The following is a 15539-nucleotide window of genomic DNA, read 5'->3' on the forward strand; positions in this document are numbered from 1 at the left end:
TGAAACTCCAGTACTTTGGCTATCTCATGCGAAGAGTTGACTCATTGGAAAAGACCCTGATGCTGGGAGGGATTGGGGGCAGGAGGAAAGGGGGACAACAGAGGATGAGATTGCTGGATGGCATCACCGACTCGATGGACCTGAGTCTGAGTGAACTCCGGGAGTTGGTGACAGACAGGGAGGCCTGGCGTGCTGTGATTCATGGGGTCACAAAGAGTCGGACATGACTGAGCGACTAAACTGAACTGAACTGAAGTGGTTTCACATGCAACATTTAAATTAAATTTAACCGTTTAAACCATTTAATTTGACTAAGTATATAGGATCTTTAGCCCTGCTTTACAAATTAGAAGAATTAAGACATCATATAGCTTCCCAGGACAAAAGCTTTCTTACCTGTTAATACATACAATATTCTTACCTATTTTAAAAGAGTTCATACTTTATGAACAGAAAAACATAAAAATCTCTGGAAAAATTAAAATCAATGACCTTAGCCTTATTAATTTTAGCCTATTAAACTGTAACACAATAGGCAACTGCTAAACTGACTTTCTTCTTGTGTCCACAGAAGAGATGAGCTATGTGATAAAGTTGAACTTTTAGTCAATGTCAAGGCTCAACAATATTCATAGTGTCCAAGATACTCTGCATAACACTGAATTACAGCAAGAATTCTACATGACCAAAATAATAAATTCCAGGGTTCTGTGGTTGCTGAAGGTCAGTTATAGTACTGACAAAATAATCTATTTATAAACAGTATCTATAAACAGTATTTCTCAAAGTGGACGTGTATATGATATGGGATAGGCAAGAATTTAAGACAGGGAAAACACAAGTCATAAAGAAGAAAGATAAATTTGACTACCTTAAAATGTAAAGCTTTTGTATTTGAAAGATAAAACTATGGCCCATGGCTCATTTGCTTCAAAAACACTTGGAACTTAAGCTTAAAATGTGTTAATTCCTGGACCCCACTCAAAATTCTGTAGCTTAACAAATTTTCCAAGTGATTCCTATATATTTTAAAGTTTAAGAATCACTGTTTTAAAATAAATGAAATATAAGTGTGAAAGTCAACTGAATATCCTTTTATGTACCACATTATTTACTGATGATTCACTTAGATATTTATCCAGAGACTGCAAGGAGATCCAACCAGTCCATTCTGAAGGAGATCAGCCCTGGGATTTCTTTGGAAGGAATGATGCTAAAGCTGAAACTCCAGTACTTTGGCCACCTCGTGCGAAGAGTTGACTCATTGGAAAAGACTCTGATGATGGGAGGGATTGGGGGCAGGAGAAGGGGACGACAGAGGGTGAGATGGCTGGATGGCATCACTGACTCGATGGACATCAGTCTGAGTGAACTCCGGGAGTTGGTGATGGACAGGGAGGCCTGGCGTGCTGCAATTCATGGGGTCGAAAAGAGTCAGACACGACTGAGCTACTGATCTGATCTGATGGTCACTTCTAACTCCAACTTTTGAATTATAATTCTCTATTCATTTCAAAGTCAAGAGTAAACAACTATAATAAATAAAGAGTAAACAGCTATAAATTATTCCACATTATTGAAATCAAGATTTTCTTCTAGCAGTAAAGCTAATCAACAGCTAATTTCATTGTTCAACTGGATGAAGAAACAGGCATATACTAAAAATATCCTTTTTAGCTTTAAATTTAAGAATTTACTTAAAAAGCTAGAGCCAATACAAATTTCTAAAGTATGATATTTTAAAATAGCTAATTTAACTTAAAAAAAACCTCTCATGGGATCATACTTTTTTTAAATTAACTTAAAAATCTCTCTGAAACATATGCATGTATGTACATAGGCAGGATACTTCCCTGACCCACCAGGCAAGGCCCTCTACTTTTCTATAAAAATATGAATTATACTTTTTTATTCATTTTTTTTATATTCCGGCCACACTGCACAGCATGTGGGATCTAATTCCCCAACCAGGGATCAAACCTGCACACCTCGCACTGGAAGCACAGAGTCTTAATGGACTACTAGGGAAGCCCCCCCATTTGTTTTAACTGAAAGCATTTCTTCTCAGTTCACAGAAAGAAAAGAGCTTGTCAGTATAGTCTTTATATAAACTATTTATAATAAGCAAAATTCCCAGGTGGTGCAGTGGTAAAGAATCCACCTGCCAATGCAGGAGACGCAAGAGATGTGGGTTCGATCCCTAGGTCAGGAAGAGGTCAGGAAGAGGCCCTGGAGGAGGAAATGGCAACCCACTCCAGTATTCTTGCCTGGGAATTCCATGGACAGAGAAGCCTGTTAGGTCACAAAGAGTCAGACATGACCGCACACACACACACATCCTTTGCTTTTCTCTGGACAAACAGTTTAATTCATTTAACTTTTTCCTTATGAAGTAAAAGACTTTTCTGGTGAGTTTTTTAAATAAATAATTTTATTTGGGGCTGTGCTGAGTCTTCCCTACTGTGTGGGCTTTTCTCTAGTTGCGGTGCACGGCGGCTTCTCTTGCTGTGGAGCACAGGCTCTAGGGGCCAGGCTTCAGTAGTTGTGGCCCGTGGGCTCAGAAGTCATGGCTCCCAAGCTCTCGAGCACAGACTCGGCAGTTGTGGCACATGAGCTTAGTTACTCTGAGGCACGTGGGATCTTCCCAAACCAGGGACAAACTCGTGTCTCCCGCATGGGCAGGCCTGTGATGTGGATGGGATCTGGATGTTACTTGACACTAAAGCAAGCATCAAGTAACATCCAGTAACCTTTGTTCTCCCTCCAAAATTAATACATTCAAATTTAGCTACTAAGAGTACCAGAGTAAAAGAAAACCTTGTCACCTGTTAAAAAGTAAAGAAACTAAAAGACAATGACCTGTAAATGATTCCATTATACAACAGAATTTACATCAACAGCTACCAAAGCTTTTTCTAACCTCAGACATAATTCTCATCACTCACCTTGTTTCAATGAGGTAAGCAGTATATGTTTCCTGCATGTTCATGGCATTTCTTCCAGTTCGCTTTTCTGCTTCTGAAACACTAATTTCTATCTTCTTCAACGAAAAATTATTTTCTGTCATCTGAATAAAAATTGAACAACAAAAAACTTTTTAAATGATACTGAAAAAAAACCCAGCTATTATAATCAAACCCATTATTAGTACATATCTCAGGTTACTTTTTTATATCTCTTGCATTACTAGTGGTTGCTAAACGACATCAGCAAATGATATGCCTCTTTTTATCAGCATGTAGCACATTAAACTTTTCCAGGAGCTATTTTAGCAAGTGCCATAGATTTAATTATTACAATGTAGGCATGATTATAGGAGAAAAAAATTAAAATAAAAAGTATACATATCACTTAAATGACCAAGAATAAATCTGTATAAAAATACGTATGAAAAAATTTAAAAACACTCTTTATAAAGACGAATGATCCTCAATACTGACATCTTTTTATTTTACCAGTCAAATCAAATATAAAATGCTATATGACAAAAGGTGAGATTTTCAGCTTTAAAAATTAAAGCTGAATTTTAAATTTTTTTAAAAGAAGGTTAATTTTTAAAAAGGAGCCATCACATATTTGATCATAAATTTGCATAAACTTTCTGGCAGTGGTTAACAGGCTCCACTGTGAGATAGCAGGTTTTTCTTTTTTATAAATATTGCTTTTATTGATTTATTCATTTTTTATTGAAGTATAGTTGATTTACAGTGTTGTCTTAGTTCCTGGTATACAGCAAAGATATTCTTTAATATATATTCTTTTTCATATTATTTGTGATTATAGTTTATTACAGGATAATGTATAGAGTTCCCTGTGCTATACACAGGACCCTGTCTATCTGAGACAGCAGGTTTTAAGAACAGGAAACCTCTTTCTTCTCTTGCTAGATCATCCCCAGGTCTGTATCAAACAACATCACTTGGTGGTTCACAGGTTCTTTGTGCCACTGAAGAAAGAAAAGTCAAAGTGAAGTCGCTCAGTCCTATCCAACTCTTTGCGACCCCATGGTCTGTAGCCCACCACACTCCTCCATCCACGGGATTTTCCAGGCAAGAGTACTGGAGTGGGTTGCCATTTCCTTCTCCAGAGGATCTTCCCAACCCAGGGATCAAATCTGGGTCTCCTGCATTGTAGGCAGACACTTTACCTTCTGAGCCACCAGGGAAGTCCTGCCACTGAAGAAGCGTCTTGAATACACCCAAACTAGCTCCAAGTTTAAACAAGAAAGACACAGTGAGGCCATGCGATAACTGCTGTGCTTTTCTTTTTGTTCCCTTGCTTTTTTTTTCTCCCTGAACTTTCAAAGTTCAGAGGTGGATTTTAATTAAAAAGCATTGTATTGTATTAAAACTGGGGGTGGTTTGTGAAGAAGAGATATAAGTAAAAAGATGGATATACCAACAAGTTAAAAGAAAAAGCAGTATGCAATAAAAATCCATGATACTTTACACAGGAAATCAAAGCTATGTGCTATGAAGACAGAATAAGCTATGTGACAATACCCAAAATTAAATCAGTGATGAATCAAGACGACATGCTTAGAAAGTACCCCAAAAACGCTGAAGAATAATAGAAGATGTAAAAATGCTAAAAGAAAATAAAGGACAGAGAACTAAAAATGAACCCAAAACAAAACTACTCTGTTGCCAAACACGACAATTTTATAAAATGTAAGTTTTATGTCCAGGTATTAAAAGAGAAAATAAGAGAGAAAAACCATTCAACTAAAAGAAAGCTCAAGAAATTACATAAGCATAAACCACCCAACATCAGGATGATGAAGCCCTCACTGGCTGAGATTATACATATAAAACATTTTGGCCCACAGCCAAGCACTGATTTATCATCATGTACTACACTGAAAAATTCTCTGAATTCTAGAATCAAAAACTGATAAAACAAATTATTTCCCACCAAAAAGATAGTGCACATGAATCATAAATTTACCCCATTATGCCATCCAAATAATTACACAGAAGGGAAAAATAAAAGTATAAAATCAACTATCATAAAAACTAAAGATATCAGCAGGGATTGGTAGATGATATAAAATTGCTAATACTGTCATACTAAAGTACAAACAGTGCCAAGAATAGCATAACTAATGTTAAAAGGACACATTCAAAAGATTTAGAAATGGATAAACTTGATGACTGGAAGATGAGACTAGGAGTGTGTTTTAAAGAGAGAGAGAATATTTTATGTATTTACCTTAAATTGAAGTACAGTTGATTTACAATGTTGTATTGGTGAAACACAATGCTTTAGATGTATTAAAGTGGACTTCTCATCAGAGTAAAGAACATCATTAAAGAATGATGCTACACTTGTATCCTATACTTACATTCAAAGAATAACATCCCAAATGTAGATGCTTGATAGGTGAATCACTACTTCCTACCTGACTTAAGACCAAATAAATATAAAAAAATGGACATATTTAAAAGGTTGATGAAATTTTTTATTTCAAGTCAATGAGCAAAAATCAATCTGTGTGCGTGTGTGCCAAGTTACTTCAGTCATGCCCAATTCTGCGAACCTATGGACTATAGCCCACCAGGCTCCTCCATCCATGGGATATTCCAGGCAAGAATATTGGAGTGGGTTGTCATTCCTTTCTCCAATGAACTTCCCAACCCAGAGATCAAACCTAGGTCTCCTGCATTGCAGGCAGATTCTTTACCATCTAAGCCACCAGGCAAGCCCCAAAATCAAGCTACTATAAGTTTTTAAAATACTGCAAGGACTTCCCTGGAGGCTCAGTGGATAAGAATCCATCTGCCAATGCAGAGGACACGGGTTCGATCCTTGGTCCAAGAAGATTCTACATGCTGCGGGGCAACTAGACCTGTGTGCCACGACTACTGAGCCCGCGCTCTAGAGCCCTCAAATTGCAACTACTGAAACCCATGTGCCCTAAAGCCTGTGCTCTGCAACAAGAGAAACCACAGCAATGAGAAGCCTGAAAACCACAAGAAGAGAACAGCACCTGCTTGTCACAACTAGAAGAAAGCCCATGCCCGCAATGAAAATCCAGTGCAGCCATAAATGAATAAATAATGCTGAAACAGTGAAACAGTAAAAGCAAGCATAAGACAGGTTAATAGTGATAAAAGGAATGATAAGAAACTATTAATTCAATAACTGAATGATTACTGAGTATCTACAGTGCCAGTCATTAGGAATGGGAAGATAACTGAGACAAAGTGCTTGAGTTCAGTGGTTCAAAGTGCAGAGTTCAGTGGTTGAGTTTGCTTGAGGAATTCTCACCATCCAGAAAAGTGAAAATGATGAAAGATGATTTTTTTTAAAAAAGGAAAAAGAAGAATCAATGCTTAAATTATAGTTCTTAAAGAAGAAATTGGAGGAAACAGAACAGAAATAATAATCACCAGTATAATAAAAAAGGAACCAACAAAAATTCTTTCTGGATTGAAAAATATTTCTACAGCTCCAAATTGAAAGGCATGTGGTCCATGTATAATGAATTAGAAAATTAAACATCTTCAGCATAAAGGAAAAAAATCCTAAAAAGATTAAGACAGGAAAATAAAAAGCACAATCACTACCAAAGAATAAAGACCAGATTTGCCCTAGATTTCACAATAATATAAAGTCCAAATGACAAAGGAACATCATGCATATAGAATGCTTGAAATATTATAAAAATACTAACACACTGTTCCTTTAAAGATAACTTTATCCAGAAGGGATTTTTGTGTTGTTGTTTTTTTTGTAGAAACTGATGCTCTGTTCCTACAATTTATATGGAAATACAAAGGACCTAGAATAGCCAAAATAGTTTTGAAAAATAACAAGTTGCAGGATCTATACTATCTCGTTTCAAAATTTATTAAAAAGCTAAACTAATCAAGACAGTGGGGACACTGGCAGGATAGGCTTAGACATCAATGGATCAATGGAACAGAACTGAGAATCCAGAAATAAACCCTTATATTTAAGGTCAAGTGATTTTAATAAACACACCAAGGCAATTCAACAGGGAGAGTCTTTTCAACATATAGAGCAGGGGCAACTGAGTAGCCACAGACCAAGGAAAAAACCCCAGAACTAGACCCTTTACTCACATTGTACATAGAAATTAACTCAAAATGGTTTACATACTCAGATGTAAAAGCAAAACCTGGGGAATTCCCTGGCAATCCAGTGGTTAGGATTCATATGCTTTCACCACCAAGGACCCAGTTTCCATCCCTGGTCAGAGAACTAAGATCCCATAAGCCATCTGGGGAAGGTCAAAAAAAAGACAAAACATGATCCTGGGATAAGCAAAGCGTTCTTATAAGCACAATCTATAAAAGAAAAACAAAAACAAAAACCTGATCTCCTAGTCTTCATCAAAATTGAAAACTATTGCTAAACTTTCAAAGATAACATTAAGAAAAAGTAAAAAGTCATGGCCCAGGGGAAATATTTGCAAATCTCATTATTTGATTAAAAAAACAAATATCCAGACTAACTGAACAACATGTGCTTATGTGCTCAGTCGTGTCCGACTCTGCGACCCATGGACTATATATAGCCCACAAGGCTCCTCTGTAGATGCAATCTTCTAGGCAAGATGAAGCAAGTTGCCATTTCCTACTCCAGAGAATCTTCCCAAGCAGGGATCAAACCTGTGTCTCCTGCACTGGCAGGCAGATTCTTTACCACTAAGCCACGCAGGAAGCACCTTCAATAAAAAGAAACACCACCCAATTTTAATAAGCAAAAGACCTGAATAGAATTTCACCAAAAAGACATGCAAATGGAAATAAGCACATGAAAAGATGTTCAACACCATCAGTCATTTAAAAAATGCAAATTAAAACCATTTCACATCCCCTAGAATGGTTATAATCCGAAAGACAGACACTGCCAAGTACTGGCAGGGATGTGGAGAAAAGTGAGCCTCGTAATTGCTGGTGGTAATGTTAAATGGTACAGCCCCTTGGGAAAAGAGTGGCAGTTTCTTAAAACAAAAAGTTAAAATTTACCATATAACCCAGCAATTATACTGCTACAAATTTAACTCAAGAGAAATGTAAACATACATCCACACAAAGACTTGAATGTGAATGAATGTTCATCACAGCAATAATATTCATAATATAAAAGCTGAAAATAACTTGCATCAAATGGTGAATAAACAAAAAGTGATACATCCATACAACTGAATGCTATTCAGTAATTTAAAAAAAAATCAGAAAAGTTCGAAAACTAGGTTGTAGTGATGGCGGTGCAATTCTGTAAATCTAACTCTGAGACCCCCATGGACTGTAGCCGGCCAGGCTCCTCTGTCCATGCAATTCTCCAGGCAAGAATACTAGAGTGGGTTGCCATTTCCTTCTCCAGGGGATCTTCCTGACCCAAGGATCAGACCCAGGTCTTCTGCACTGCAGGAAGATTCTTTACATCTGAGGCACCAGTGAAGCCCTTACTACAAATTACTGAATTTATATACTTACAGAGTGAATTTTATGGTGTATAAATCATATCTTAATAAAGTTTAAAAAATAAAACCCATCAGTCCATAATGAAACAGACAAGTAAATAGAAATTTTGATGAGGAACAAAGTATTTTTCTAGTTTCAAAGTATGTCTTCACAAAACGAGATCAGATTTGTAGTTACCAGACGCAGGGGATGGGGAAAAAAGAAACTGGATCAAAGAATCAAAAGGTACAAAGTTATAAAGAGTACTAGGGATATAATGTACAACATGATAAATTAACACTGATGTATGTTATTTATGAGAATTGTTAAGAGAGTAAACCTTAAGCATTCTCGTCACAAGAAAAAAATGTATTTTTTCTATTTCTTAATATTGTATCTATATGAGATGATGGACATTCATTTCATGATGAATGTAAGTCCAATCACTATACTGTATGCCTTAAACATATATAGTTGTGTATGCCAATTAGACCTCAGTAAAACGGGAAGAAAAAAAAAAAGTATACCCCAGAAAGTTAATCACAAAGAAGAAAAGAGAACTTTATATTGGAGAAGACTAGCAGAGAAAGTGATCAAACCTGAATCATGTGCAAACTGGTAAGAAGCAATTAGAAGAACACAGCATCATATTAGTGGCAATTTCTGCCAAAGAAGCACAACCTGAATTTAACCATGAGAAAACATCAGGCAAACCCAAACTGAAGGGCATTCTACAAAAATAACTGGTTGCTAATATAGAAAAGGGTCAAAGTCATGAAAGCAAAGACCAAGAAACACTTTCAGATGGGAGGAGACTAAAGAGACAATGCAACTAGATGTAATACTTGAGTCTGGACTGAATTATTTTGTTCTGAAGAACGCTGTTGGTACAACTGGCAAAACTTACATGAAGTCTGAGGATTAGATAATAATAATTTATCAATGCTTTTGATAGAAGCTCTGTGATTATACAGAATGTCCTTTTTTGCCCTTGAAATATATACTAAATGTTCTGGGGATAAGATAAACAGCAGTTTATTCTCAAATATTTCAAGGGAAACAATTCTTTGTACTGTACTTGCTTATAAATTTGAGATCATTTCTATAAATTACTTCAAAAAATTTAATGGCATTACATTTACATAAATAATATGTCTCAATTATGTCTTGGGGAAGAAAAAAAGACATGCCTTCAAAATCATTATAGAGGATAAAACCAAAGAAACTATGGTCCACAAAGGAAAATCCAAAACCAGAAATCAAAATAAGAAAGCATAAACTATAACAGAAAAAAATCAGCTAAAAATAGAGTTAGTTAAGATAATAAATGTAGGGGCTTTAAATGTAGGGGCTTCCCTGGTGGTCCAGTGCTTAAGAATTCGCCTTTCAATGCAGGGGCACAGATTCAATCCCTGGTCAGGAAGCTAAGATCCCACAAGCTTTGTGGCCAAAAAACAAAAAACAAGTAATACTGTAAAAAAAATCAGTAAAGACTTCAAAAATAGTCCACATTAAAAAAAATTTTTTTAATAAAAAATAGATAATAAATGCAAATATCTTATTTCCCATGGTCTTCCCTGGTCATTCAGTGGTAAAGAATCCACCTGCAATGCAGGAGACACAGGTTCAATTCGTGGACTGGATGACCCCTTGTAGAAGGAAATGGCAACCCACTCCAGTATTCTTGTCTGGGAAATCCCATGGTCACAGAAGCCTGGTGGGCTAAAGTCCCTGGGGTCAGAGTCAGCCATGACTGAGTTGAAACAATGCTTATGTATACAAGTACATGTGTTCTGACTATGATGTAAAAACGTATTCTGCACCATGAGTTGCCTTCAAAAGGTAACTGAGAGCTGCTGAAGTAGAAAGTGAGGAAAGCAATTCTTGAGAATTATTTAATAACTTGCTGTGTCGGGTGTGCTTAGTCGCTCAGTCATGTCTGACTCTTTGCGACCTCCGTTTCTGTAGCCCGCCAGGCTCCTCTATCCTTGGGGATTCTCCAGGCAAGAATACTGGAGGGGGTTGCCATGCCCTCCCCTTCAGATCTTCCCGACTGAGGGACTGAACCGGGTCTACTGCGCTGCAGGCGGATTCTTCACCAGCTGAGCCACCAGGGAAGCCCTAAACTTTCTGTAACTCTGCCTATGCACTTCCTTTTTCATATTATCTTTACCATATATGTCTCAAACCTTCCTCCACTCCCTTCTGGACCCCTCCACTGAGCTTTCTGCTGCCAACCTGTGAAGGAACTAACAGTGTACAGGCATTGTTCAAGCAATGGTTGCTCAAGCCCTCTTAGCCCCAGAAGCACTCAGAGGCCTAAAGAACCCTCCCTACAAAAGAGAGACACTGAATCCCTCAGGAAGCAGTTCTCTGAGCAAATACTGTTAACTGCCATCTCAGTGGAATCTTCCAGCCCAAAAAAAGCAGCATTTTTACTCCCATTCCCTTGCTGCGTCCTCGCCAGGACTGATTGCTACTCTCTTGAAGATTGTGGTCCTCCCTCATTCTTCATATTCTAAACTTCTTTAAATAAAACCGACAATACTTAAAAAAAAAAATACACTCTTCCTCGTAAGGAAAAAGTACAGAAAGAAAGAAAGGGAAACTTCTAACTAGACATTGGAAAGGAAGAGGATGAAGACTCACAGAAACAAAAACAAGAGAATAGAGTTTACAACAGAATTTAAAGAATGTTAAAATTAGTGATGTTTAAAACTGGAAAACATCTGCAACCTTGGCAGTGCTTGTTTCTACTATCCCTCGGTGTAGGGCAACTAGCACAATTTACTCTCCAACCAAAATGTAGAGTCAAAAATAAGGCTGATGAGGCTTTTTGTCATTTCTGCACACTATCTGTATAGATGCTTTTATGGTGAAAAAGTCATTGATAAGTCAACACATTATTCAGAGCTCTTTTCTTCTTAAAATAACAACTTAAATCTTAATAAAACAAAAAAATATTTAAGTATAGTATTTTACAATTTACAAGATTATTTTTAATCTTTTTTTTTCTTTTTTGGTCGGGGGCAGGGGGTGCAGGGAGTGAAGCTTCATGGTTTCATGAACAGAGCACTGATGTCAAAGCCACGAGGACCTGGGCCCAAATCCCAGCCATGTCACCAGTTTGTGACTTTGGCCAAATCACTTCTCTCAGAGCCTCTGCTTCCTTATCTCTGTATGTCTTTTATGTCTTTTGGGAGTAATTTTGAAAATTAAATGAAAAGTAGAGCCTCACAGTGTCTAGCACAAACAAATGTAATTTACCTGTCTGCCCAGACCACATTCCTATCTACCAGTAACAGTAGCAATGTGGCTATGGCTACTGCAATACTTCTCAACTGAGGATGGATTAGAGTGGAAGAGGGAATAGAAACAGGAAAAGGAGTAGATCTTCTGAGACTGCAGGGGACAATATATAGAGTGTATGTGAATGCACGTGTGTGTGTTGATAAGCTCCAGATGATTCTGAAATATTTGTCCAAATGGCTTGTATTTCTAAAAATTACTAAATTATCTCTATAAATTACTAAATCATTGTTTGAGGAAACCCTAAGTTTGGGCAGTCTCGAATGGTCTCTTACAACACATTTAAAAGTCAGGTAATATTATATAACTACAACTCTTACTGTATGATGGCATCTTTGGGATTTCAAATATCTTAAACCAAACACAGGTTTTTTATTTTAAATGAGATATGTATAATCACTTAACACAAATGGATTTTATACTATAGTTGCAACTTCATATTAATTATCCAAAGGCTTTCACAAAAAAAAATTACCAAAATGTTCAGTCATAATCAAAATTAAACTCATGATGCAGCTAACAAAAGATATGATTCTTACCCTTTGAAACAATCTAAAATCGCTTTAACACATATCCATATGGTTGGCAAGTAACTTAAAGCCTGAAAATATTAAGTGCTGATAAGGATAGACAGCAGCAGGCACTACTGATGTGAATACAAACTGGTATGTTCACTCTAGAAAACAACTTGGCACTACTTACTATACTACAGTGCTGTCCAGGTGGCACACTGCTAAGGAATCTGCCTGCCGATGCAAGAGACGTGGGTTCAATCCCTGGGTAGGGAAATCCCTTGAAGTAGGAAACAATAATCCGCTCCAATATTCTTGCCTAGAAAATTCTAGTGGGCTACAGTCCATGGGGTCGCAAAGTCAAACATGACTGAGTGGCTGACAGCGCGTGCACGCACACATGCACGCGCACACACACACACACACACACACACTCTTCGATGTCTTATGCTGCTGCTGCTAAGTCGCTTCAGTCGTGTCCGACTCTGTGCGACCCCATAGACGGCAGCCCACCAGGCTCCTCTGTCCCTGGGATTCTCCAGGCAAGAACACTGGAGTGGGTTGTCATTTCCTTCTCCAATGCATGAAAAGTGAAAAGTGAAAGTGAAGTCGCTCAGTCGTGCCCGACTCTTAACGATACCATGAACTGCAGCCCACCAGGCTCCTCCATCCATGGGATTTTCCAGGCAAGAGTACTGGAGTGGGGTGCCATTGCCTTCTCCGTGTCTTATGCTACCACCCTATAATCCAGCAATTCGACTGTTAAGTTTACAGACACTTGCACTACGTATTTCTTACATGTAAGAAGTTCATAGTGGTAGTAATCTTTCAGAAACAGCAAGAATCTTGAAACAACCCTAATGTCTGTAAAAGGAGGAAAAGAGAAATCAACTGTAGAATACCTACAAAATGGTATACATAGTCTCATGACTATAAAAACAAACTAAGTTACATTTTGGGTGAATCCCCAAAACAGTATAGAGCAAAAAAAGGAAGTCATAGTAAAACTAGTTTGATTATGTAAATTTCAAAATGAAGTAAAATTAAACAACATGTTCTTTAGGGACATTTACATTTATATGTATATTTAAAGCTAGAAAACTGTTAATACAAAATTCAGAATATAATTACTTCTATGGTCGAGGGAGCAGATGTAACATAGGAGAATATACACAGGTTTCAAAGAAACTGATTTTTACTTTGTGAGACTCTTCTCTGCATTAATTATATACTTCATGATAAAAGTTTTTTGAAGAAACAGAAAAACTAAGTCACAAATGGAATCTGCATTAAAAAAGCAATTCATGTAAGAGTCAAGTTTATGGACTACAGAATACACACACTGCTCTCACATTTCATATAAGATACCTCTCCACAAATAATTCTATAATTTAGGAAGAAAATAAATGAAAAACTTAAAATTCACCCACAGAAGTTTTCATGCTATCCTATATACCTCAACATTTCCCCTAAGTAGGCAAAACCTTGAACTCCTAGCTAGTTAAAATAGCTAGTGGTGAAGTGTTGAACTTCAACTAGTGTTGAAATTCTTAGCTAGTTGTCTTTCTAGTTACAGTCAGCAAACAACTTTTAACTTTTCTTTATCCATTTATCACAAGGATGGGCAGTTTTATATTGAGAACTTGTTTCAGAAAAAAATAATCAAAATGGATGAGCACTGCACAGGCTCATTAGGGTGGTCTGATGATAAATACTCGACTGAGTTTCCGAATCACTTTATTTAACATGGTCTACTCATCTTGCATTATGCGTGAAAACACTTTGGAATGAAAGTAATTACAAATATAAAATGATGCATTTTCTCCTTCTGTCAAGCAAATGAAAATCACTACCAAAGGAGCTTCACAATGCCAATAAATGGGATATCCATGACACATCTCCATTGGGAGATACAGCACTGACCCCCAAATGATGAAATTACAAGTCAAATAAGAATTTGGATGGGGGGAGGTTCAAGAGGGAGGGGACATACGTATATTTACGTATGGCTGATTCACGTTCTTGTGTGACAGAAACCAACACAATACAGTAAAGCAATTTTATTATCCTCCAACTAAAAATATATTTAAAAACACACAAACAAAAAAATCTTTTTCACTTGTACCTTTTCTTGACTCTAACACTTTATTCCATCTCCCGATGGTGGCACCAAGCCAAACACCCTCGTGCCCCAAACTTGTTCCTCAAGTCCCCCATTCTCTTCTTTCTCAAACACCGCTGCCACCGCCCACGGTTAAGCCTACTCCTCCGCACAACTTACAGATGCGAGAAACATCAGCGTTCCTCTTCGGGTCCAACCTCCCGGGGTTCCTGACCCTGAAACCGCACCTGCCTCAGCCTGGAGCTTTCCGGGCCCCGCGCCCGCGCCCGCCGAGCCGCGCCCACAGAACCCCTCCGCTCCCTCGGCCGCGCCCTCTCCACCCTTCCTGCGGTCCCGCAGCCCTGGCGCTCGCCCCCTACTCAGAACCCCCTTTTCCCACCGAGCCTCCCCCACCTGACTGCACCCCGCTTCCCCGTCACCGCGGGGCCTCTGGGCCGAGCGAGCCCACCCGCGCGGTCAGCGTAAACCAGTCCATTCTGCCCTCTAGGCCGCGCCCCAGGCCGCGGGGGTGGGGGGGCCTCTGCCACCCGTTCTCCTCACCGTGCCGTCCCCGGGGCCCTCGTCCCGGGCCCCCTTCGTTTCCTCACCAACCATGGACTCCAGCCCAGCGTCGGGGTGGCTCAGCGGCTCCAGCGGCGCAGGCTGCCAAAGCCGCTCAGGGTCGGGAGTTGCCTGCTCCATGGCTGCGGCTCAGCGCAGCGGACACACTGCGCCGGCGCCGCCTCGCCTGGGCCGCCCACCCACGGCCGCCGACCAGGCCCCGCCCCTCTGCCTGCGGCCGCCCCGCCCCGCCGCGCCGCGCCTAGCTCACGGCTGCGCAGGCTGAGAGCGCTCCAGGGCTTGGCCCGCAGTTGGGAATGGTACTTGGGAAGGGCGGGCCTGCGAGGAAAGTGGTCAGCTCCCGAGCCAGGAGACCCAGGAATCCGGGAGAACCGGTGGGGGAAAGACAGAAAGGCAAGGGGAAGGTGAAGACAGGGTGGGTGCTGGAACCACTCAGGTTGGTGATCACCTAAAGAAAACTTGAAATCAATAGAAATCCGTGGCTGTGGTCTGACGGCTCCCTCTTGGCCTTTTATCTTGCCTGCCATCATTGGGTCCTTTTTGGCTCCACCCCCACCCCCTAAACACACACCCAGAAAGATCAGAGCCACGTAACTCACT

At 39.2% G+C, this 15539-nt stretch overlaps 1 protein-coding gene across 3 annotated transcripts in view; it reads right to left on the reverse strand.

Annotated features, from left to right (window-relative positions):
* The window catches only part of SNX4 (sorting nexin 4), a 52602-nt gene extending 37492 nt beyond the window's left edge, over positions 1-15110 (reverse strand). The window contains exons 1-3 of one of the 3 annotated variants that reach the window (XM_010834291.1): positions 14919-14993; positions 13055-13120; positions 2946-3067 (exon numbers count right to left, since the gene is read on the reverse strand). In XM_010834291.1, coding sequence (XP_010832593.1) covers positions 2946-3067; positions 13055-13069 — 137 coding nt within the window. In that variant the 5' untranslated portion in view covers positions 13070-13120; positions 14919-14993. Of the gene's footprint in view, positions 1-2945; positions 3068-13054; positions 13121-14918 lie in introns of all 3 variants that reach the window. The other 2 variants (XM_010834289.1, XM_010834292.1) reach the window with 2 other exon arrangements.
* Positions 15111-15539: the final 429 nt, after the last annotated feature.

Source organism: Bison bison, unplaced genomic scaffold, assembly GCF_000754665.1.
Source record: "Bison bison bison isolate TAMUID 2011002044 unplaced genomic scaffold, Bison_UMD1.0 scf7180017864032, whole genome shotgun sequence".
Classification (NCBI taxonomy): domain Eukaryota; kingdom Metazoa; phylum Chordata; class Mammalia; order Artiodactyla; family Bovidae; genus Bison; species Bison bison.